The following is a 26,213-nucleotide window of genomic DNA, read 5'->3' as shown; positions in this document are numbered from 1 at the left end:
AACCGGTTCCGTTTCAAATGAGTTGATTTTTGGACCGGGTTGGAACTTGTGATTTTGTATGGTTCGGTTTCATAATAAATTTAATTTTATTTACTTGAACCGAGAATCTATGATTTTAAGAGTTTCAATGAATTTTAAGGAATTGATGTAAGTTGACCTTCCCCTAAAGACTTGGGACTCTGCCGAAAAACTTTTGTTATGAAATTCCACTGTTGGGTGGGTAATTTTGGATACTTTGAAATAAATCCTTAACTTGCCATGGCTTTGGAAGTTTTGGAAAGAGAATGCCGAGAGTGGCTTTGTTTTAGAAAGGGAACTCACTTTGAGTAAAAGTGGCTTGTGAGCCTGAGATGATTTGAGAAATGAGATCTTTAAAGCCAAGGCTGAAAAGAGTTGAAATTTGATTTCAAAGTGAAATGGCTTGAGAAAAGTGATTTATGGCTTAAATTCCGGTTTTATGAATTTGATGATGTTGAACGGTGGAAGTGCTGTTTTGTTACGGGCCGGAATGGCTGTGTATGATTATGAATATTGGCTGGTTTTGGATTGAACCGTGAGCCGGAATGGCTGTGTATGATACTGATTTATGGCTGAATGCCGAATGAGTTATGGGCCGTATGGCTGACTATGAATTTTGAATTTAAGCCGGATGGCTGAGATGGATGTTGATCCATGGCTGGAACTGAATGAATATATGTTTGAGATACCTGGGTAGTAGCAAGGGTTGTGGTTCGTCCCACTTGCTCCAGGTCAGAGACTGTGACGCCTGGGTAGTAGCGGTAGTAGTGGTGATTCCACTCGCTCCAGGTTGAGCTTTTAAACACCCGCCTGGGTAGTAGCCGCAGTAGTGGTTATTCCACTGGCTCTGGGTTGAGCGGGTAGTAGCAATGGGGTTGTAGCTCAAACCTACTTGCTCCGCGATGGGTGTTTCTGTCCATGGTTAGCTACCAGGACGTGTCGGGTTGGCTATATAACCGACAGATGATATCATCAGCCACTAGGGACAGGCATGCATCATATGCATCTATGTGACATTGTTTGGGTGTGCATATTGTACGTGGTTTGCCTTTGTGATTAACTGCTAATTGTTCTACTTGCTGTAACTGTTTGTTTGTGCTTGAACTTCCTATTTGTGTTTGCATCTGGGACTCTGTTGGATTGTGGTGATTGGTTGATGGTTGGATTGTTTGGGCCTAGGGCTGTGGTTGGATTGAGATGGACCGATGGTTGGTTTCGGTTTTGTGTTTCTGATTTGGAAAAATATGAAAGGCTATTTTGGTTCAGCATAGATAAACCTTTTTGAAAGGCTTTTGGTGTTTTTGAGAATTGAACGGTTCCTCTTTCAGAAAAGATTTCCGACTTTACCTTATTGAAAACTTTTGTTTTTGAAAAGAGGCATAAGACAGTTATTAATCACTGGTGCGGTTATCTTCAAGTACCCTATTACAGTAATTCCCAAAAACCCTCTACTGAGAACCCTTTCGAGGATGATGTTCTCACCCCCCCTACATTTTTCCCCTTTCAGGATATGGGCGCAGAAGTTACGAAGAGCTTATTTAATTATTGTTGTGATACTCTGTATTGTTTTAGTTATGGTTTATTGTACCCTCGCCCTTATCTCGATATAATCTGTAAGAGGGATAGGAATTTTATTGATTATTGCTTGTAATATTATTTATATATATATTTATGTATAAATATGGATGTACTCCTTATGAGTTGTTGTAAGTTGTATGGTACTTATGGATGTACGTTATCGAACGAAAGTATTTTTGGGAGCGGCATTGCGATTTAAAGTTTTAAACAGGCTCATATTTTAGTATTAATTAGTATAAGTGTCGTCGTAATGTCCGAGCTATCAGAGTCGCGCAGCCGGAAGCGTGAGCTTTGGTAGTTAGGGTGTTAAACATACTGTCTAGGAAAAACTTTTAAAAAGGCTTTTGGATTTAGGACGAAATATAGTTTCCTTGAGTATGTTAATTATTTGCATGTTAATCATTACTTTTACGGCATTCCCATTCCCTACTGAGAACGTGTGGTTTGTTCTCACCCCAAAATCTTCCACCCTTTCAGTGACACAGGTTTTGAAGATTCAGTTTGAAGCTGCGGGCGATTCTAGAATTTATTTACGAGTTAAAGTTATGACTTGAGTTTCTTTCATAGAATTCCCTCGCCCTTACTGCTTATGGTTTTATTTTATGCAGAGGGATAGGGGTTGTACCTGAATTTGTATTTAAATTCTTTTGTATAATATTATTATTATTAATAACTATGTGATTATTATTACTTGGTGATGTTTGCTATATGATTTCAATTAATAAAAACAAAAATTTCTGGTATTTTTACTAAAATTGAATCGCGATACCGAACTAAAGGCTTAATAGTAAATAGTTAATAAGGAAAACAGGTCAGTAACGCCTTACTTTTGGTACGATCATGACGTATTGGAAGTTGGGTCGTTACACTCTGCACAGAAAGAGAGGGTTGGAACACTAGGTGTTTTACAATTATCTCTCCTTTAGAGGGAGAATTGGGGTGAGGCCTCTTGAATAAGATGTGATCCTCCCCTAATTGTAGGGTCATTTCTCCCTTAGCCATATCAATGATAGCATTGGCAGTGACTAGGAAAGGTCTTCCAAGGATGATAGAGTCATCCTCATCCTCTCCTATGTCCAAGACTACCAAGTTTACAGGGATGTAGTGGTTTTCAACTTTCACCAAGACATCCTCTACTAAGCCATATGGCTTCTTCATTGTCTTGTCTGCCATCTCTAATGAGATGTTTGTAGCTTGTACCTCAAGGATTCCCAGCTTCTCCATTACAGAGAGTGGCATGAGATTTATGCTTGACCCTAGGTCACATAGAGCCTTGTCAAAGGTCATGGTGCCTATGGTGCAAGGGATCAGAAAGCGTCTAGGATCTGAAAGCTTCTGAGGTAGCCTCTGCTGAACCAAAGCATAGAGTTCTTTACTAAACAGTGGAGGTTCTTCCTTTAGAGGCTTCATAAGAGCTCCTAGGTACCGAGCAACCTTCTCTTCCCTAGTGTCTTCTTCCTCATCCAAGGAGGAGTAGTCATCAGAACTAATACACTGCAGAAGTGCATTCAAAGGAACCTCTATGGTTTTTATGGTTTCCTTTAGTTCTGGGATAGAGGGTTCTTGAGTGGGACATAAGTTCTTTCCGCCCATTCCCTTCGCCCTTCGCCTTCCAAACCACTTCCATACCCTAATCGTGTCACAATCTTCTTCATCTTCTTAATCTTCATCTTCGTCTTCATACTCTTCCTCTCTTTCTCGTTCTTCGTCCGTTCTTTCTGGATCTCTCTGTTCACCTTCGAATTCCACAAATTAAATTTCGAGCTCCACCAAACATGGGCGATGGCAAGGTCAATCTCTCCAACAATATCTTCTCCTCCAAGCCCTCCGATTCCAAAGGTCTGATCTCTTCTTCCAACACTTCTATTTTTTTATTTTCTCAATTTTTTCCGTTGTTTTTACTTTTAGGGCTTTCCTTTTCAATTTTTATTTTCCTCTAAATCGCTTTCAAATGCTCGCTTCTCATTTTGTTTTTGCAATAATTGTTCGCTTTCTCTCTGTCTTGATCCATTGAATCTCAATCCCTGATTCGTTCTCTCTGTCAATCGCATGCTCAACACGAATGTTCCTTCTTGGTTAATTGATAATGGATACCTAATTTTGAATGTTGTTTTGTGTGATCTTAGCTTTTGAATTTTGATATTTTAGCTGTTATATTTTTTTACAATCCCTAAATTAGTTACCTCTCTCTATTAGCAAAATTGCTAACTAGATGTCATGTTTTAGGAACTATCCTCTGTTAATGGCTACATGGAAGGTTGCCCCTACTCTGGCAGCTGGTTGTGCTGCGATATTAAAGGCTTCCGAATTGGCATCTGTGTATGTTTCTCAGAATCTCTTGCAAAATCTTTGCTTCTTTTTTAGTCTTGGTTATTTTTGCTGAACTATAGGCTATGCTTTGCTTTATTTCAGGACATGTTTGGAGTTGGCTGACATATGCAAAGAAGTGGGCCTTCCTCCGGGTGTACTAAATATTCTCTTTATGTATAATAGATTAGAAATAAATCTAGTAACTGAAGAACAATAAATATACGAGAAGCTCGTACACCATACGGTATTGGCCGTTCTTAAACCTGAACTACAGAGTTCAAAATTAAAGTTTTTTCTTCGGTCATTACCTTTTTTTTTCTTTCAAATGTTTAAATAAAGCTTGTTTTTTCTACTCCTACTATATACACTATAGTATATTGACTTTAAAATAAAGGATTTTTGCAGCATCGGTTTCCATAACATTAATATTGGAAGGCTAAAAAAAACAAGTGATATTGGAATGTGCTAATTGTTTTTCTTAATTTGTCCTTATGCTAATATCTTGGGGCCTCAAACAGTAAATCAGTAAGTGTTCCATTTTATGGTGTTTTAATTGCCGTATATTTTTACTTCCTTGTAGTCTAAGATGAAGCGCATTGGAATTGATACTGAAGCACTCAAAGAGCATTTTGGGAAGAAAATTATGGAGCTTGAGCAGGAAAAAAGAAAACTACAGGTTTGGACATAGTTAGGTTTAAATACTTTTTAGATAGCACACAAACGAAAAGTTTTTTCTAGTTTGGTTTATTTTTTGTCTACATTTTTTGTGTAACTTGTTTTCAAAATTTTGTAAAAAGGAAGTTGTGAAAATAAGAAATGAAGACAGTAAACAGTATTTTTCTTATGTTTATGTTTTTCTTTTCACAATTATGAAAATAGAAAACATAAGAATGAAAACAAGGAATCAAAATACTATTTATAGAAATCTCAAGATGTTCATGGCCAAAAATTGAAAGCACTAGAAGCACAGGTAATATCTCTATATTATTTTCATGGTAATTGTCCTTTTCCAAAGTCAAATAGTGTCTGAGTTATTTATATATTAAAATCTTCAACATTAGATTTTAGACCTCAAGAAGAAACAAGAAAACCAGGTGCAGCTACTAAAGCAAAAGGAGAAGAGCGAAGAAACTATAAAAAAATTGCAAGCTGAAATACAGTACATCAAGGCTCAAAAGGCACTTGTGTTTTATTTTTCGAGCTACTTAATTATTGAAATTTTTACTTTGTATCTGATATTGGATTTATGAAAACTGTAGGTCCAATTGCAGTATAAAATGAAGCAAGAGGCAGAACAATTTCGACAATGGAAGGCTTCTCGAGAAAAGGAGTTACTTCAGGTGATTTGCTTCTATAAATATGTAATCAATATTCTGTTTTCTTGTTTAAAAAATGTAGTGGATCTTTCAGGCCTTATGCTTAATTGTGCACAATATACAATTCAATCAGTTCTCGGATTGCCAGATAGGCGTGCAAGTTGGTGACAACAATTGAGCTTTAACTTTTCCACTATTTGATGTTTATGCTGAACTTATTGGTATTGCCATATAGTGACTAAAATTTAATTCTTTATCTGTTTTTCGATTTGGTCAGCTGAAAAGATTTGCTTGGAGAGAACTGCAAATAGCTACAGACAACTTTAGTGAGAGAAATGTTTTAGGACAGGGAGGCCTTCGGAAGGTTTATAAAGGTGTTCTACCCGATGGCACAAAAATTGCTGTTAAAAGGTTAACCGATTATGAAAGTCTCGGTGGAGATGCTGTTAAAATGTTATAGTGAACTTTGCTGCTTAATTAATACGTAGAATAATGTGCTTATATATATTTGGTTGGTTTCAGAGAGTATAAGCAGGAACTGTCCCACTATGGTCAAAAGATCAACATCATCCTTAGCAAACTCAGGAAGCAAATCACTCTCTGCAATCTACAGATAGGTGAGAAGAAATTTTTAGATCCCATAAAAGCATTATTATTATTATTATTATTATTATTATTATTATTATTATTATTATTATTATTATTATTATTATTATTATAGTTTTGTCAAAAATGTAGACATGTACAGGACAAGACGAAGAACTTACATGGTTTACGTGTTTTAACTATTAAATGAAATAGAGTAATTTATTTATTTCTTCTCCTTACTCAAAAAGTCAAAATTAATAAAAAGGTGCAAACCTTGACTGTATTGAACTACTATATATAAAATTGGCTCCTTATTAGGATTATTCTAGATTAAAATTAAGCGAGATCTGCTACAAAACTATTTTTTTAATAAACAATTAGTTAATAAAATTTTAAATGTATAAAATTAAGGGTTTAGTTGATATTGTATAAAGAAATTGAGAAATTTAGAAAATAAATATATTATGTTATTATTAGGGAAAAAAACATAGTTGTTCTATACTAATCAGTTTTATTATCTACTTTTGCTTTACAGTGGAGGCAGAATATATTCGCAAGCTCAGAAAACTTTTTGAGGTTGCCTATCTTCTTCGAGGTATTTAACCATCAACTTATATGGCACATGAGTAGTCCTGCTAATTATAAATAAAATTTGCTTTGCGAGAGTAATATTTTTACAAGAGTCGCCTCCATGTTGCATCTTTATTTTGTTTCATTCCTATAGCTATTTAACATTCCAGGGTATAATTATCATCATCATAACAGAGTCTTAGGGAAATAAAACATGAAAGAGAAAGATGAAGCTAATCTATATAATCAATAGAACTGTCATAATGTAAACTTACCCAATTTCAAATATCCACTAGATAGCATAAAAAATTCTGTATCCTGCTACGCCAAATTTAAATTTATATTGATAACATAGAACTGTATATTGTTGTTTATGCTGGCTTCTAAAACTTGGGTCATTTTGTTATGAAGAACTCAAACCTGGGGAGGCTATTTTGGATTGGCCTACGAGAAAAAAAGTGCCTCTTGGAACAGCCCGAGGCCTAGAATATCTTCATGAGCAATGCAATCCTAAGATTATTCATCGGGATGTGAAGGAAGCTAATGTATTACTGGATGTGAAGGCAGCTAATGTCACTTCTGTAGCTATATGTCACTAGTTATTGTTTGATTTAACTTATAATAAAAATTGCATACTTTATTTATAGGTTTGGTAATAAAAAAGGATTGAAAATTTATATTTTGCAGCGATGAAGGTAAAAATCAAAAAAAAGATTTTTTTTCCAACTTGACAAGGCTATCGCCACGCTTTTAAAGCGTGGTTTTTTTTACAACTTGATAAGGCTATCACCACGCTTTTAAAGCGTGGTCTTATCTTTCGCTATCGCCACGCTTTAAAAGCGTGGCAATATCTCATCTACTGTTACGCTTGTAAAGCGTGGCCATATCTGCTCTATTTCCACGCTTTATAAGCGTAGCCCTACCTTCCACATATGATCACGCTTTAAAAGTGTGGCCATATTTCCCACCTATAGCCACACTTTTACAAGTGGCAGTTTGTAAAAAAGCGTGGAAAACAAAAAGCGTGGCAATAGGCTTAAAAAAGCGTGGCGATAGAGCAACTGCCACCCTTTCATAGGTCACCTTTCAAAAGCGTGGCGGTAGCTCAAAAAGCGTGGCAAAAAGCTATCGCCATGCTTTTTTTAGCTTTTCACCACGCTTTAAAAGTGTGGCAATAGACGTATTTTCTTGTAGTGAGAGGTTCTTTATTCCTGTTCCTGGTCATAAACAAGAAAAGAAGAAAGAAAGTAAAGAAGAAAATTTTTTGTGCTACTTGGACCAAAGAGCTCTCAGTTAGATGTGAAGAAAGAATAAGAAGATAGAAAAGTGAAGATGGAGGATGAGAGAGGGGTAGAGTTCGAATAATAGAAGTGAATAGAAGAAGAAGTATAAATAGAAAAGATAAATAAGAATTAAAATATTTTTGTTTTTATTTTATTTATTTATTATTTTCGAAAATTAAGTTAATAACTTAAATTGGATTGAAAATTGGTTAGTGAATTTTCGAAAATAGAAGAGAGAGAAGGAGGAGAAGTTTTCAAAAATTGAGAGAGAAGAGTTAGTTAGGAAGTTTTGAAAAAGAGGAGAGAGAAGATAAGATATAAATTAAGAAAAGATTTTAAAATAAAATAAGATAAGAGATAAGATAAGAAAAGATTTGAAATTGAAATTTGAAATTAGAAAAAAATAAGATAAGAAATTAAAAAGATTTGAAATGAGTTTACAAAGATAAGATTTTGAAATTTAATTTTGAAAAAGATTTGATTTTTAAAATTTTGAAATTTGAAAAAGATAAGATTTTTAATTTTGAAAAGATTTGATTTTTGAAATTTTGAAAACTAAAATAAGATAAAAAAAATTTTGAAGTTGAAATCTGAATTTTTATGTTAAAATTTTTGAAAATTTAAGAAAATAAAAAAAAAGATATTTTTTATTTTTGAATTTAATGATTAAAGAGAAAACCAAGTAAAAGACACAAGACTTAAAATTTTTTTATCTAGTGCACCTTATTTTCAAAAATTTTGGAGGAAAACACAAAGGGACACCAAACTTAAATATTTTAAGATGAAAACAAAAAGAAAACACAAGAACACCTTGAAGGTTAACAAGAACACAAAGAACAAAACTCAAAGACTCAAAGAACACAAGAACATAAAAAGGACACCGAACTTAAATTTTTTAGAAAACCAAATCACAATTTTCGAAAATTAAAAGAAAAGTAACAAGAAAACACCAAAGTTAGAAACGTGACACAAGATTTAACCAAAGAAAAACCATTTTTGAATAAAATTTTTGAAAGGAAGATACCAAAAAATCGAAAATTGCAATAAGAACAAAAATAAAGACTCAAACACCAAACTTAAAAATTGAAACAAGAATTAAACAAAGAAACTATTTTTAAAATTTTTTTGAAAGAAAGACTTATAGGGGACAAAAATTTTTAACCAAGAACATAATAAAAGACTCAAACAGAAAGCTAAGGATGCTTAAAAATAAACTGTATGAAAAAGGTTTTTGAAGAAGTTTTAAAATTTTTGTAATTGAAGGACAGAAAACATGAAAGACTCAAACTAAGAACACAGATTAAACAAAGAAAAGAAAAATATTTTTTTTAAAAAGTTTTTAAATTTTTCGAAGATTGAAAAAGAAGACAATAAAAATAAAAGAGTCAACAAAATAAAAATTACCTGATGTAAGGAGCAAGAAAATCCCTCAGTTTGTCCAAACTCGAACAATCCCCGGCAATGGTGCCAAAAACCTGGTGCACGAATCCCACACTTTCGTACAGCTGTATCAGATAAACTCTGAATTAACTCTGGTATGATAAACCCCATTTGTAGGGTTTATCTTGTATTGATTCTAGGCCCTTAATTAGCTAAATTTAATTCACCTTTGATTCCACAAGATGCCTTGATTTGTTTGTTAAGTGATTTCAGATTGAAAGGGCTAGGAATGGATCAAAGGAATGGAGAGAGAAGCATGCAAATTGGAGAAATCATTGATGACATGTCATCATGTCATGTTTTTCTATGCTTTTTCATACAAGAAATTGATGATTAGTGCTTAAATATTACATTCTTTTGTGCTTAAATGGTATATTTCTTTGATCTTTTGATTTTATAAACTTTGTGGGAAATAAGAAGAAAAAGAAGCAAAAAAAGCACAAAATAAGCTAAAAACAAGAAAGAGGAATTTCGGGCATGCTTTGAAGATTGAGCACGCTTTGGAACCTTAGGCCACGCTTTTTAAAGCGTGGCCCATGACCATGGAGCCTTGGCGTTAGCATCATGAACTATCATGCATTGATGCTTATGCATGCATGCATTTAATTATTAAGTGACCGAATGAATGAAATGAATGCATGCATGAAACATTTAATTAATAATGCCAAATGAATGAAATAAATGAATGCTATGTTAAGTAATTGGCATTACTAATTAAATGTAATAATATAATGAAAGCATGCATGCATGGAACAATTAATTACTAATACTAATGAATGAAGGCGTTAAATGAATGAATGCTTTAACGTTAAAGCATTAGCATTATTAATTAAATCCATACATTTCTAATGCAATTGGCAAATCAAGCTTTATGTTAATACATTAATAAAAGCATATATGTAATACATTAATAAGAAAGCCAATGAATGAAAGAAACAAAGGCTAGCGCTCATTAAAGGGAGCGCTACGTTAAATTTTGTTCACTTTTTCGGGCTTTTCTTTAAGTCTTGTAACAGCATGACCATGCCTCCTTCAAAGGGCCATAACTTGAGCTACAGATGTCCAATTGATGCGCTTCTAGTTGCGTTAGAAAGCTGATATTCAGAGGTTTCCAACGATACATAGTAATCTATATTTAGTGTGAAATTGAACTATAAGTGATAGGCATCTTTAAGGCCCAAAAATCAACCAAAAGGAAGGCACAACAAAGCACTAGGCCAAGGCTCGAAGAGGGGGGCACCAAGAGAAAAGCTAGGTGCATGCCATGACACGAACGAGGCAGACAAGGAGAAGTAGCGCTCAAAAACTCAAGAGTAATGCTCCCTTTTGCTCACTTTTTCATGCCTCTCAATCTTGGCCAAGCAAAGCAAAGCTGGCCCAGGGAAGCAAAGGAATGTAGCGCTCAAAGAGTGAGTGGAACGCTCACTTAGTGAATGCTAGGAGAGCTAAGCCCATGAAAGAAGGTTGCTTGGCCAAAGGAAAATGAACGTATCATTCACAAAACTCAACTGAACGCTCCCCTGGGAGTATCACTGAAAGAGAACTGAAGATTGATGGTTTAGAAGTTATAGTAAATTCTTGTTGTGAGTATAGTTACTAAACCAAGCGATCAACCTTTCTTAGAAACGTTTTGGTTGTCACAAGTAACAAATCCCTTAAAAATTGATAACCGAAGTATTCAAACCTCGGGTCATCTTCTCAAGGAACTGCAGGGAAGCATGTTCTTATTATTGGTTATGGAGATTGTAAATCGGGGTTTTGAAGATAAGGAACAAGTAATTTAAATTGCAATTAAAATAAGTAAAAGACTATAATTTAAATAGATAACTGTAAAACACACTTTTGGCAAGGTATGAGAAATTAGAAGTCCTATCCTAGTTATCCTTATCAATGATGATGAAAATTGAATCTTAATTCCACTTAGTTAACCTTTGCTAGAGCAAGGGAAGGTCAAGTGACTAATTAGTTAGATCTTCAAATCCTAGTTAATCCCTAAGGAAAGATTGGGATTATTTAAGTTCAATTCAATTAGCAAAGATAACGATTATCAATCATGTTTGAGTTTGATAACTCCTGAGTTACTGATTTCTTAACCAAGACCGAAAGGGGGAAAGTAAATCTACTGGAATAAAAATGTCTTCAGATTGGGGATAGAAGTAAAATAAATAAAAGAAAGCAATATTAAACTGAAATACCTCAAATAACATTAATTCAAAGAGTAATCTGTAACATAGAAGAATTCATAATTAAATTGAGAACATAATAAAAAGGAATATTGAACCTGGTAAAGAGATAATCCGGAAAGTGAATAAAATCCTAAATCTAAATCCTAATCCTAAAGATAGAGGAGAGAACCTCTCTTAAAACTAAATCTAAATCATTGAAAACTAACTAATTGGAGACTCTCTCTGAATGGATGTATTCTCCCACTTCATAACCTCTGGTCTATGCCTTCTGGACTTGGATTTGGGCCAAAAAGGGGCTTCAAAATTCGCTATGAGCATTTTCTGCAATTTCTGGTGCGTGGCCTCTGTCACGCGTCCGCGTGGGTTATGCGGTCGCGTCATCGGGAATTTTTCCTTGTCACGCGGTCACGTCAGTTATGCGTCTGCGTCATATGTGTTTCGCTCAAGGCGCGCGATCGCTTCAATCACGCGGTCGCGTCGCTGTTGATTCGCGCTGGCATGCAGCCGCGTCGTCCATGCAATCGCGTGGCTGCCAGTTTCTTCAAAAACTCTGTTTTATGCTTTCCTTCCAATTTTGTATGTTTCCTTTCCATCCTTTAAGTCATTCCTGCCTTAGAAGATCTGAAACTACTCAACACACGAATCACGGCATCGAATGGAAATAAAGGGTAATCAAAATAATTATTTTTAAGCATAGGAAACATGTTTTTCACATACATCACATAATAAGGAAGGGAAAGTAAAACCATGCAATTAATATGAATAAGTGGGTGAAGGATTGAATAAATCACTCAGATTAAGCACAAAATATACCATAAAATATGGGTTTATCAACCTCCCCACACTTAAACAATAGCATGTCCTCATGCTAAGTCCAAGATAAAGAGTAAGTTAAGGTCAAAGTGGTGGAATCTCATGCAATGCAATCTATGATGCCAGGGCATTTTGGCCAGTTTCACTGACCTTTTCTTTACTGTTTTTAGGGTAGTTTCATGCATTTCCTTAGGAAATAAGCTAGTTTTGGGTAGATATTCACTTACATCTTGATTCGAGCATACATTGTGCACCTAACATGATTTCATGAGGATTTTGCATGAATTTAAGGATAAATTGGATGTTGCATTTTCCATGACTTGGACTAGAACTTTGATGCACTTTATTGCTTGATTTCAGGACAAAGGAAGCAAAGAAGAACCACATTAGTGGCTACGTTAGTTACACTAACGTTAACACTAACGTGGAATGGGAGTAACTTGCAAAGTTAATGAGAAAAGTAATTGCCAATAACGCTCTCGAAGCCATCATTGCCCACGTTAAGAGTCATGTTAACTAAGTTAACGTGAACTCTAACGTGGAAGAAAGGAAATGGAGCCAACGTTAGTGACACTTAACATTATCACTAACGTTGGACCAAGCTCATAAGTGGCCACGTTAGTTACCACGTTAACTTGGTTAACGTGGCCTCTAACGTTAAGAAGTAAAGGGGAAGCCAACGTTAGTGACATTCAACTTTGTCACTAACGTTGGCCAGGTCACAATAAGCCACGTTAACTTCCACGTTAACCTAGTTAACGTGGAAGCTAACGTGAGGAGACAAAGTGGTCGACAACATTAGTGACACCAAACATTGTCACTAACGTTGGAAGGAACCCACACAAGCCCCAATAAGCCACGTTAACTCCCACGTTAACTTAGTTAACGTGGAAGTTAACGTGAAGAAGAGAGGTGATCGCCAACGTTAGTGACACCCAACATTGTCACTAACGTTGGAATTAGCCCACATAAGCCACAATGAGCCACGTTAACTCCCACGTTAACTTAGTTAATGTGGAAGTTAACGTGGATAAGGGAATGAGAAGCCAACGTTAGTGACACTCAACTTTGTCACTAATGTTGGAGATGGCTAGCATGGCCACGTTAGAAGCCACGTTAACCTAGTTAACGTGGACTCTAACGTGAGAAATAGGGGCACATTGGAACGTTAGTGACAATGGTAAGTGTCACTAACGTTCTCGAAGGTTAGCAAGCCTACGTTAAAAGATCCACGTTAACTAAGTTAACGTGGACTCTAACGTAAGGAAGGGGGAGACTTCTCAACGTTACTGGGAAAGGTAAGTCCCAGTAACGTGTGCGAAGGGCATAGAGGCAAAGTTAGTGGCAACGTTTGTGCCACTAACGTTGAAGTTAACGTGGATCTTACTTGGGTGAGGAACGTTAGTGAAAAAGGTGATTGTCACTAACGTTCTCGAACCCATATTTTCACTAAACGTTAACACCACTAACGTCCTGAGCTAAAGTCTTTGCCCACTTCAAACTTTCTCTCTGCAAGTAAAGCCAAGCCCAATGAAGAAGAGAACTGCTTCAAACTCAAGATCCAAAGGCCTATACCCAAGACTTGAAGAGCCAACTAGAAGAACAGAAGAGTAGTATATATAGGAGTAGCTTTGAATTAAATTGGGAGAGTGGGAAATTATAGGGAGCCTCTTGGCATAGAACTACTCTTTGTATTTTACTTTCTCTGCACTTCTAGTTTCATCATGTATTCTCCATATTTGTTTTCATTTTCTAGAGCTATGAACAATTAAACCCCTTTCATTGGGTTAGGGAGCTCTGTTGTAATTTGATGGATCAATACTAGTTTTCATCATGTATTCTCCAGCTTTGTTTTCTCTGCACTTCTAGTTTCATCATGTATTCTCCATCTTTGTTTTTATTTTCCAGCGCTATGAACAACTAAACCCCTTTCATTGGGTTAGGGAGCTCTGTTGTAATTTGATGGATCAATACTAGTTTTCATTATTCTTCTTCTATCTTTTCTCTTGATTTTACTTGAAAGCTTTCGATCTTCATCCAATTGGGTAGTTATCTTGGAAAAGAAGCTATTCATACTTGGATCTCTTCTGAACCTTAAAAGAGGAATGAAGAGATCATGCTAGAAATGCTTTCTCATGCTGGACCAAATTGGGTTTGGATGGATATGTGACTATAATCCTCTCAACACTTGATTTGGGAAATGCATGTGGTATAATCAGTGACCATAGTTCATCTCTTCTCATGAGAAATTGACCAAGGAATTGGCTATTGATCAAGATTTGAGAGATTGAATTACAAGAAATTGTAATTCGATCACTTAAGATTGCCAAGGAGATCAATGAGTGCATTGATTGAGGAAGAGATAAAAATGAAATTGATCCGGAGAATGCAACATCTCCTGAGCCCAATGAACTCCCCATTCCTGATCTTACCCATTCTCTTTAATTTCTGTCATTTACTTTTATGAGCAATTTCCCCATTCCCATTTAAGATTCTGCACTTTACTTTCCGTCATCTACATTCAGCTCTTTATTTCTAGCATTTACTTTTCTGTTATTTACTTTCCCGCCATTTAATTTTCTACAATTCTCAACTCAAATTCTGATTCGCTCAACTAGAATATTCCTCTAATTAAAGTTGCTTGATCAATCAATCCCTGTGGGATTCGAACTCACTCTATTGTGAGTTTTTACTTGACGACAAATTCAGTACACTTGCCGAAGGAAATTTGTTCGAAACAAGTTTTCCGTGCATCAAGTTTATGGCGCCGTTGCCGGGGATTAATTGTGCATCAACAATGATTAAATTGGAAGATAACTAGATTGAGCATTTTTGTTTTGTTTGATTTAATTTTCTGTTTGAGTAATTTACTTTCTGTTTTAGTTAATCTATTCCCTTCCCCCTACTTTTTCTTTGTTATTTACCATTCATTTCACTAACCCACTAACTGTTTGATATATTGCATCACTCACACTAATAATAATTCTGACAGATATACTTTCTGCACCTATTCTCTTTGCTTGTACTTGTTGGTTGTATGATAGGGAGAAGAAGCGGGGCTTCAACTTCCTTTGATTCTAAACCTGAGAGAACCTTCCTTAGACTAAGGAGGGAGGCAAGAGAAAAATATGTAGTTGGTGCTGAAGAAGAGGAGGAACACTTTGAGGAATACTTTGAACCAAACATGGAAGAAAACATGGAAAACCATCGTGAAGAAGAAGCTCACAACCATGGCGGAAGAGGAAGAGCAAATCATGCTGGGGAGGATAGAAGAGTTTTAGGCTCTTACATCAATCCGAACCCAGAAAATTGTGAAAGTAGCATTCAAAAGCCAACCATCCATGCCAACAATTTTGAATTAAAACCATAGCTCATCACCCTTGTTCAAAACAACTGTTCGTTCGGAGGGAGTGTCCAAGAGGACCCCAATCAACATCTGACCACCTTCCTGAGAATTTGTGACATAGTGAAGTCTAATGGTGTTCATCCTGACGCCTATAGACTGCTCTTATTTCCATTCTCACTCAAGGATAAGGCAGCCAAGTGGCTGGAGTCTTTCCCAAGGGAGAGCTTGACATCCTGGGAGGATGTAGTGAACAAATTCTTAGCAAGATTTTACCCTCCTCAACGAATCAATAGGCTGAGAGCTGAGGTCCAAACTTTCAAGCAACAAGATGGTGAGACTCTGTATGAAGCATGGGAGAGGTTTAAAGACCTAACAAGGAGGTGTCCACCTGACATGTTCAACGAATGGGTGCAGCTGCACATTTTCTATGAAGGCCTGTCATATGAATCAAAGAAGGCAGTAGACCATTCATCCGGAGGATCTTTGAACAAGAAGAAGACCATTGAGGAAGCCATAGATGTCATTGAAACTGTAGCAGAGAATGACTACTTCTATGCTTCCGAAAGAGGGAATACGAGAGGAGTGATGGAGCCAAACAATGTAGATGCTCTGCTGGCCCAAAACAAGCTCATTACCCAGCAGCTAGCTGACCTCACCAAGAAGATGGAGAGGAACCAAGTAGCAGCAATCTCCACTTCATCAACAACCCAAGAAGGAGTGAATGAAGAAGCAGAGGGAAGTCAGGAGCAAGTCAACTACATTGGGAATTCACCTAGGCAAAACCATGATCCATACTCCAAGACCTACAACCCTGGATGGAGGAATCACCCAAACTTTGAGTGGGGAAATCAACAAGACCAAAGCCTTGATCAAAGATGGCCAAATCCCAACAATGCAGCCCCCCAACATTTCACATCTAGACCATATCAACACCCCCATAACAACACCTCTCCACATTCACATCAAAATCAAAATAACTTACCTCATCCTTCCACCTCTAATTACGATCTACAATCATTTGATGACAGACTCTCAAGGATTGAGAATCTACTTGAAGGCATAGGCAAGGAGATTCAAGACAACAAGGTGTTCAAGGAGGAAGTGCGAGCCAGTTTCAAGAACCAGGGAGAGACAATCAATAGGTTGGAATCTCAAGTGGGGTATCTCTCTGAGCAAATTCCCAAACCCACAGATGGATTCCCAAGTGACACAGAGAAGAATCCGAGAGGTGACACAAAGAAAGTAAGATGGGAAGATTGTAAGATGGTCACTATAAGTGATAAGGAGACTGAGGACAAGCCAAGCAAGCTGTCAGAACAACCTGAAGATACCTCAGTAGAGAAGAAGGAAAAAGATCATCAAGAACCAGAAATCTCACAACAGGAGCTGCTGAGACTCTATGCACCTTTTCCCCAACTGCTCAATGGTGCTGTGGAGAAGAGAATATACTCAAGGTTTCTAGATTTGTTTGCATCTCTGCATGTCAACATACCATTCATCAAGACTATTCAACAAATGCCTGCATACATCAAGTATATGAAGGAGCTGCTTCCCAGGAAAAGGTCACTCAAGGGAGGCCAAACTATAGTGATAAACAAGGAGTGCAGTGCCCTCATTCAACCACAGCTGCCTACGAAAAGAAAAGATCCAGGGAGTTTTCATGTCCCCTGTGCCATAGGAGAAACAATGTTTGATAAAGCACTCTGCGATTTGGGAGAAAGAATCAACTTAATGCCCTTACCCCTGGTGAAGAGGCTGCAGATCAATGAAATATTTCCCACAGATGTAGTCATCAGGCTGGCTGACAAAACTCAAAAACAAGCAATAGGGGTGGTGGAAAACGTGTTGTTAAAGGTTGGGAAATACTTTCTTCCCACAAACTTTGTCATCTTGGACATGGAAGAGAGTCACACTCACCCAATCATATTGGGAAGTCCATTCCTAGCTACAGCCAGAGCACTCATAGGTGTGGAGCGAGGGGAGCTAATATTGAGGATCCATGATGAACGACTCAACTTTAATGTCTTCAAACTCTCACAAGAATCAGACCAAGAGAACAAAGAACCAAGCAAAGATCATAATGAGATGCTGACAGAGGAAGCAAGCATTAAAGCACAACCAACCCATCTGGGAAAGCCCTTGGTTGATGAACAAGGAAATAAGCAGTTGTCACAACTCAAGGAAAAGCTGGAGGAACCTAAATCACCAGAGACATGTGAAGACAACAACAAAATTCCCTTAGAAGAAGAAGTCACCAAGAGCAAGGCAACATCAAAAGGGACGAAGAAGAAGGTACCAAGGGGGTGGAGGAACAAGAACATCCCTACGGAAGACTTCTCTCCAAGAGATAAAGTGATCTCAGCTTACTTCCCAGATATCCCCCCTAATCTCCCCACTATACCATCTCAGTTACCTAAGGTCTTCACTATCAACAGAGTTCTCTCCTTGGAACATGTAGAGATCATTGATACAACTAATGGATATAAGTCCAAGGCAAGAGGGGAGGACTTGAAGCATTATCAACCTCCCTGATGAAGGAGAAACGTCAAGCTAGTGACGCTAAAGAAGCGCTTCATGGGAGGCAACCCATGTTTTATATGCTTTTAATAATAAATAAGTCAATATTCATGAATTCCAACCCAAACTCGACAAACACTTGGTGAAATCCTTGTTATGCAGTATATAGTGAAGAACAAGTTTGGTGTTCAAAGCATGCCAAGAAAGCATGGATGCAACTCAGAGCATGCTAGTCTTGGAGCTTTGAACAGAACTTTTTATCACAGTGCTCCAAACTAAGTTTGGTGTCACCCCATGGTGCCACCAATGTGCATATAAGGATACACAGTTAGTTAGTTAGTTGGAGTTCATGAATAAACAAAATCTTTTCTTAGTTTTATTATTCTAGCTGTAAAGTTTAACTTGTTTGTTTTTACTTTTCTTATTTGATCTTTATAGGGAAAAGGAGAGGAGCATTGAAGAAGATTGATTGGACAATTAAAGGAGAAAGGTTCGGCCACTTCATGAAGAGAAACTACACACTTGTCTCAAGAAGGAATGCATTGGAAAATGTTGCCATGCAACATTGAAGAAAGGAGACTCTTGAAGACCGAACCAATAACCCTCATAAAGTGATGATCCTTGTTCTTTCTCCATGCACAACCCCAACTGTCTATCAAGCAACCATTCCATCAATCCACACCATCCACTCACTCATAATCTCCCTATATAAATGAGTCCTAGTGCATGCTTACCCCTCACATTCAAATTCCCACTCTCCACACTTCACACTTTCGACATCCAAAACCCCTTCATCACACCTCGTCTTAACCAACCAAATTCCTCATCTATCCTTACCTTCCAATCCCCTCAAATAATAACTCAAATTCATGGCATCATCAAGTTCCAAGAGGCAAAAGAGGAAGGAACCAATGGAGAACATTCCTTTCGATGAGAAGAGATTCAAAACTGCCTTCCATGAACGAGAATTTGAGCGGATAAAGCTCAAAAAGATACTGCCCGAGTTGACATTCCAAATCAATGAAGACGAGTGCCCACAGATTCAGGAGAAAATTGAACAAAGAGGGTGGCAAAGGCTCACTAATCCAGAGGGGAAGATCAATGCAAACCTCATCAAAGAGTTCTACGCAAATGTGGTTAGAGAAGACAAAACCAGGGCCCCAACCTTCAAAATCTATGTAAGTGGAAAGGAGGAAGACTTCAGCCCAAATGCTATAACAAGAACTCTTCACTTGAAATCACCACATTTTGATGAGCCCAGTTATCATGCAAGGATAAGTAAGAGCCCTGACAATGATGAGCTCACAGAAATCGTGACTGACATCTGTCATAGAAGCTGATTGGGAGAGGTATGCAGATGGAAGACCCCGATTCATCAAGAGGGGAGACCTTAGCCCGGAAGTCAAAGGGTGGTTTGAACTTGTAAGGAGGTTCATCCTCCCAGCTGCAAAAAATTCAGAGGTCAATATTAATCAAGCGACTATGGTACATTGCCTAGTACAGGGTGGAGAAATCAATGTGCATGAACTCATAGCTGAAGGGATTCAAGAGTCAGCTGGGAAGGCTGATTCAGGTGCCAGGCTTTGGTACCCCAGCACCATTCTCAGATTGTGTACAAAGGCCAAGGTGGTCTTTGAGGATAACAATCCAGACTGGGTGAACCCTGGGAGGCTAATGACTATCCAGCGTCTGATCTATACTACACCTGCTCAGCAACAAAGAAGGCCACAAATAGGGAAGCTAAAAGCGAAAGAAGGAGCTCACTAAGAGGAGCATCATCAGGAAGAATATCAACAAGAAGAGCATCATGACCCAACCGGCTTGAGTATGAACCACCTTTTAAGAGCCATTGAAGATTTAGGGATGAGACAGATGGAAGGACGAGAGCAAATACTAAACCTTCAGTCCAACTGGATGAGCCGAGAAGAAGAATGGCAGAGAAAAGTGACTCAAGAGGAACGTTAGGTTACCCCAGCACTATCTACTGACTGTGCAAGAAAGCTGGGGTGGTGTTTGAAGATGAGGACCCCGTATGGATAAAAGAGGGCATTCCAATAACTGTTCGACGAATGCATGCTACCGCATCCCCCCTGCCTCAATGGAAGCAAAGGAAGAGGACAGCCCCTCAAGTAGTGGATGGACAAGTCTTAGAGGGGCAAGCACCAGCCACCTTGGATATGCACGAATTGCAGGAAGCCATTGATGGGCTATCTCAACAATATTTGGAAAGCCAAGGAGCACAGAGAGAGCTTCAACTACAGATGATGGGGCAGCAAGAGGAGTCACTCTCAAGATGGATGACTCAACAAGGGGAGTGGCAAAAGCAAATGATGGATCAGCACCTGAGTCAAGGGCAACAATGGAGTGAAACATTCCACAGGATGGAACAAAGGCAAAATGAGCAACAAGAATCCATCCAGAGGCTAATCAACATCCAAGCACATCAAGGTGCACATATACATGAGATGCATCGAAGACAGATAGAACAGGCAGAACTATTGGACGAGCAAAGGGCATTTGTAGAAGGAGTTTACCTGAGCAAGACTGGGCATCATATAAATACTCAAGCCAGGCTTGGTTACTTGGTAGGACAGCTGCCTATATTGCATCCAGGAATCACAAGGTATGAAGAAATGAGGGATGAATTAGCACGAGAAGAAAGACAAAAGGTGGAAGAGAGTCATGAATCAGTGAGGAAGGCACTTGAGGATTGGAAGCAAGCAAGATTGGCACGGATGCAAGGGAATGCAAGAGGACACAAAGAAGACAAACAAAGAGGAAAGCATGGGCATCCACAAGAGTAAAAGGTGGTGGAGTTCCTTCTTTGGTCCATCTTTTTCTATGCTTTGAATAAGGAAGATCTTGTATGAAATAGAACATGCTTCCATAATAGTTTGAACCTTTTTAAATTCTGTCTTTTAAGTTTTTGTGTTGAAGAGGTCTATGTTTACTAGTCTTTATGTCACTGCATCCTTACTTTGCTTACTTGTATGTTTGTCCCTTTAAATCAAATGAAAAGAGAATGAGTGTTTCTAAAGACCAGAGAGGAGTTCATACTATGGAGTAAGTTCATGAGTTTGTGGTGTGATCATAAGTTAGCTAAGTTGGTTCAACCAGAAGGTGGGAGGACAACTATCTGTCATGAATACTGTGCTTGAGGAACACCCCATGAGACTAGCTAAATAAGAAGATCCTAATAAGAAAAAAGGGAAAGAACAATAAAGGTTGAAAAATAAAAGAAAAAGAGTAAGCAATAAGGCTAGGCTCCAACGGTTTTAATCTTGAGGCATGTGTCTGTGGTGCTCCTGTGTGAGGGATCTTCTTGGATGAATAAGCTCTTAGGGGTGCCTTATCACTTGGTAACTTGGGTTAACTAACTCGGGATTATCAGCTGAAAGTCCACTATCAAGAGTAACCCTCAATACAGAGCATTTAGTAACCCAAAGAGGTGCTAGACACCAAGGTCTCAAGAAAAGAAAATAAATAAACTATGCGCCTGTGGTGTGTATGTATGGGGGAGAGACTTGAGCAAGTAAGTCCTAAGGGGTGCTTCAACCCCTAGCACCTTGAACCAACTGGTTCGGGAGTGTTGGCTGAAAGCTTATTTTAAAGAGTTGCCCCCTTACAGAGCACTTAGCCTAAGAATAAAAATAAGCCCTGAAATAACAATAAAAGGATCAATGAATAAAAATCTCATGGGATGCAATCACAGTGAGTATTCTAGGACATGATAAAGGTCTGAAAGCCAGGAATGAACCTAAGTTGCTATGCATGAAACCACCATAAAACCAGGGACATGACTTCCACAAGAATGATTCATTTCTCTTGGCATTCCATTCATCATTCTCTTGTTCCAGTACTTGCTTAGGGACAAGCAAGCTTTAAGTTTGGTGTTGTGATGCCAGGGCATTTTGGACAGTTTCACTGACCTTTTCTTTACTGTTTTTAGGGTAGTTTCATGCATTTCCTTAGGAAATAAGCTAGTTTTGGGTAGATATTCACTTACATCTTGATTCGAGCATACATTGTGCACCTAACATGATTTCATGAGGATTTTGCATGAATTTAAGGATAAATTGGATGTTGCATTTCCCATGACTTGGACTAGAACTTTGATGCACTTTATTGCTTGATTTCAGGACAAAGAAAGCAAAGAAGAACCACATTAGTGGCTACGTTAGTTACACTAACGTTAACACTAACGTGGAATGGGAGTAACTTGCAAAGTTAATGAGAAAAGTAATTGCCAATAACGCTCTCGAAGCCATCATTGCCCACGTTAAGAGTCACGTTAACTAAGTTAACATGAACTCTAACGTGGAAGAAAGGAAATGGAGCCAACGTTAGTGACACTTAACATTATCACTAACGTTGGACCAAGCTCAAAAGTGGCCACGTTAGTTGCCACGTTAACTTGGTTAACGTGGCCTCTAATGTTAAGAAGTAAAAGGGAAGCCAACATTAGTGACATTCAACTTTGTCACTAACGTTGGCCAAGTCACAATAAGCCACATTAACTTCCACGTTAACCTAGTTAACGTGGAAGCTAACGTGAGGAGACAAAGTGGTCGACAACATTAGTGACACCAAACATTGTCACTAACGTTGGAAGGAACCCACACAAGCCCCAATAAGGCACGTTAACTCCCACGTTAACTTAGTTAACGTGGAAGTTAACGTGAAGAAGAGAGGTGATCGCCAACGTTAGTGACACCCAACATTGTCACTAATGTTGGAATAAGCCCACATAAGCCACTATGAGCCACGTTAACTCCCACGTTAACGTGGAAGTTAACGTGGATAAGGGAATGAGGAGCCAACGTTAGTGACACTCAACTTTGTCACTAACGTTGGAGATGGCTAGTGTGGCCACGTTAGAAGCCACGTTAACCTAGTTAACGTGGACTCTAACGTGAGAAATAGGGGCACATTGGAACGTTAGTGACAATGGTAAGTGTCACTAACGTTCTCGAAGGTTAGCAAGCCTACGTTAAAAGAGCCACGTTAACTAAGTTAACGTGGACTCTAACGTAAGGAAGGGGGAGATTTCTCAACGTTACTGGGAAAGGTAAGTCCCAGTAACGTGTGCGAAGGGCATAGAGGCAAAGTTAGTGGCAACGTTTGTGCCACTAACGTTGAAGTTAACGTGGCTCTTACTTGGGTGAGGAACGTTAGTGAAAAAGGTGATTGTCACTAACGTTCTCGAACCCATATTTTCACTGAACGTTAACACCACTAAAGTCTCTGCCCACTTCACACTTTCTCTCTGCAAGTAAAGCCAAGCCCAATGAAGAAGAGAACTGCTTCAAACTCAAGATCCAAAGGCCCATACCCAAGACTTGAAGAGCCAACTAGAAGAACAGAAGAGTAGTATATATAGGAGTAGCTTTGAATTAAATTGGGAGAGTGGGAAATTATAGGGAGCCTCTTGGCATAGAACTACTCTCTGTATTTTATCTTCTCTGCACTTCTAGTTTCATCATGTATTCTCCATCTTTGTTTTCATTTTCCAGAGCTATGAACAACTAAACCCCTTTCATTGGGTTAGGGAGCTCTGTTGTAATTTCATGGATCAATACTAGTTTTCATTATTCTTCTTCTTTCTTTTCTCTTGATTTTACTTGAAAGCTTTCGATCTTCATCCAATTGGGTAGTTATCTTGGAAAAGAAGCTATTCATACTTGGATCTCTTATGAACCTTGAAAGAGGAATAAAGAGATCATGCTAGAAATGCTTTCTCATGCTGGACCAAATTGGGTTTGGATGGATATGTGACTATAATCCTCTCAACACTTGATTTGGGAAATGCATGTGGTATAATCAGTGACCATAGTTCATCTCTTCTCATGAGCAATTGACCAAGGAATTGGCTATTGATCAAGATTTGAGAGATTGAATTACAAGAAATTGTAATTAGATCACTTAAGATTGCCAAGGAGATCAATGAGTGCATTGATTGAGGAAGAGATGAAAATGAAATTGATCCGGAGAATGCAACATCTCCTGAGCCCAATGAACTCCCCATTCCTGATCTTACCCATTCTCTTTAATTTCTGTCATTTACTTTTATGAGCAATTTCCCCATTCCCATTTAAGATTTTGAACTTTACTTTCCGTCATCTACATTCAGCTCTTTATTTCTAGCATTTACTTTTCTGTTATTTACTTTCCCGCCATTTAATTTTCTACAATTCTCAACTCAAATTCTGATTCGCTCAACTAGAATATTCCTTTAATTAAAGTTGCTTGATCAATCAATCCCTGTGGGATTCGACCTCACTCTATTGTGAGTTTTTACTTGACGACAAATTCGGTACACATGCCGAAGGAAATTTGTTGCGAGACAAGTTTTCCGTGCATCAATCTACTCTAAATGCAACTTCCTACATGCATCATGCAATTCTTAATTGTTATTCACTTGTATATAAAGCTTACACGTAGTTGAATTAATTCACATTCTCAAGGAGTCATATATATATATAGCCAAACCTTAGATAATGATAAAGCACTTTTACAGTTGAGATGGGAGAGAAAAATATTTTATAAACTTGCAAGACAATTAATAATTCAAGCAGAGATATATGTTAATGAGCTATTGAACCCTCACTGGATTTTGTGTTTACTCTCTAGTCACTCAGTGTTTATTGGGTTAATCACTCTATTCTTCTTTTTATCCTTCCTTTCTATAACTTTGTTCTTCATCTAACCAATCAACAATTATAGAATATAGGCATACAAAAGTCATGAGGTCTTTAATTAAGGTTGTAATGGGGCCAAGGTAAAGGTAAAGGTATATGTATAAGGCTAAGTGAGCTAATTAAGCGAATCCTTGATTAGTCTAAGATCTCACCTAACATACATACTTTGTAAGGCAAAACTTCTTTACCTATGTTCCCACTTTTTCCCACTTTTGATGTTACATGCTCATACTTTAACTTTTGTTCGATGTGCATTTATTTTGCATTTGGGGAATTCTTTTGTATCCCCTTTATTCAAATACTGAAAAATAACTTTTTTTTATTACACATGGTAATTCAATTATTTGATTTTACATAAGCATGCTTCCCAAAATTTTTATTTGAATAATTTTGTTCTTTTCAACTTTTCTACCTTTTGTTTTTATCATCCATGTTCCCAATAGGTTTTCCACACTTAAACAATTACACACTTTCTATCTTAAGCTAACCAAGGATTCAACTTGGGATTTTTATTTTGTTTTTCTGCTTAAGGCTATTATTGTGGTTTATAGAATAAGAGGGGGTTTAAAGGTTCAAGGGGGCTGAAAAGGGTGATGTAAAAGGTAGGCTAATTTGGGATAAGTGAGCTAAAATCAAACAATGGCCTCAATCACTCTCTTGGTATGTATTTTTATTCTATAATCGGACATATAGATTAAAACAAAGTAAAGAACACCAGAATAAATAAGAAGGGCGGAACACACAGGAATAAAATTTATGGTTTGAATGTAACCATACAATTAAGCTCAAAACTCACAGGCTGTGTATTCTCTAGCTCAAAAATCATTTATCAATTATGTATGTCATGCAAGTAAAATTAAAAGTTCCCATTATTCTCAATGTAAAACTTAAGGTGGCTTTAAAGTTCTAGTGTTTCTCCTTGATGAAATGTTGTTAACTAACTAACATGTAATGCTATATACACAAGGTGTGTGGGTTGTTTCTATTATGTTCAAGTTCCTAGTTTACTTCCTTTTTATATTTTCAAATTAAACTAAGCTATCTTATGCTAAAAAGGATAAACTATACTAATTAATCCACAATTTCTATAACTAATAAGTTAGAATTGCAACTAAACTAAATGGATAAAATATGAACTAAAAATGCAAAATGCAGAAATAGAGTAGAAATACATGAAAATAGCAATGTATAAGTACTGAGAAAATAAAAATAAAAATAAAGAGAAAAATACAAAAAAATAGCAAAATAAAATGAAAGAGTCTGTAGTGGTTCACCAAAAAAATACGCTAGAGATGGCGACCTCCCCACACTTAAAATGAAGCATCGTCCCTGGTGCTCACTCAAGCAGGGTGTGAAGGGGTGTCATCACTGGAAAGGTGGGTAGCTGGAGTCTCTGTGGTGGTGGTCTAAGGATCTGCTTGCTGCAGAGGAGGTGCTGACTGAATAGGGATCTCTAGGTCTGCAGCCTGAATCTGAGGCGGAGCCTCCTGATGTGATGCAGCCTGCTCTGTGGCTGCCTACGCAGCCTCACTCTGTGGATGGGTCTCTGC

General features: G+C 37.6%; 1 protein-coding gene and 1 non-coding gene across 2 annotated transcripts; one reads left to right on the top strand and one right to left on the bottom strand.

Moving 5' to 3' along the window:
* The first annotated feature begins 4,492 nt into the window (after window positions 1-4,492).
* Window positions 4,493-6,979, top strand: LOC107608554 (LRR receptor kinase SERK2-like). Its single transcript, XM_088492640.1, has 6 exons — window positions 4,493-4,582; window positions 5,166-5,246; window positions 5,500-5,633; window positions 5,745-5,839; window positions 6,346-6,405; window positions 6,792-6,979. Exons 1-6 carry the CDS (start codon window positions 4,493-4,495, stop codon window positions 6,977-6,979), a joined length of 648 nt encoding a protein of 215 aa, XP_088348766.1.
* Window positions 6,980-15,739: 8,760 nt separating this feature from the next.
* On the bottom strand, window positions 15,740-15,843 carry LOC148553421 (small nucleolar RNA R71). Its single transcript, XR_015892813.1, has one exon. It is a non-coding gene; the product is annotated as a small nucleolar RNA R71 (small nucleolar RNA).
* Between the last annotated feature and the right edge of the window lie 10,370 nt (window positions 15,844-26,213).

The sequence above is a fragment of the Arachis ipaensis genome, chromosome B7 (assembly GCF_059453495.1).
Source record: "Arachis ipaensis isolate K30076 ecotype BB chromosome B7, ASM5945349v1, whole genome shotgun sequence".
Classification (NCBI taxonomy): Eukaryota; Viridiplantae; Streptophyta; class Magnoliopsida; order Fabales; family Fabaceae; genus Arachis; species Arachis ipaensis.
This window is presented reverse-complemented; position numbering and strand designations above follow the sequence as displayed.

Bases quoted from the DNA above. Each gene is read 5' to 3' on its own strand.
- LOC107608554 (XM_088492640.1), top strand. From the start codon at position 4,493: ATGAAGCGCATTGGAATTGATACTGAAGCACTCAAAGAGCATTTTGGG. The intron at 5,634-5,744 runs GTTAACCGATTA...GGTTGGTTTCAG, and splicing joins ACAAAAATTGCTGTTAAAAG to AGAGTATAAGCAGGAACTGT. The intron at 5,840-6,345 runs GTGAGAAGAAAT...TTTGCTTTACAG, and splicing joins TCTCTGCAATCTACAGATAG to TGGAGGCAGAATATATTCGC.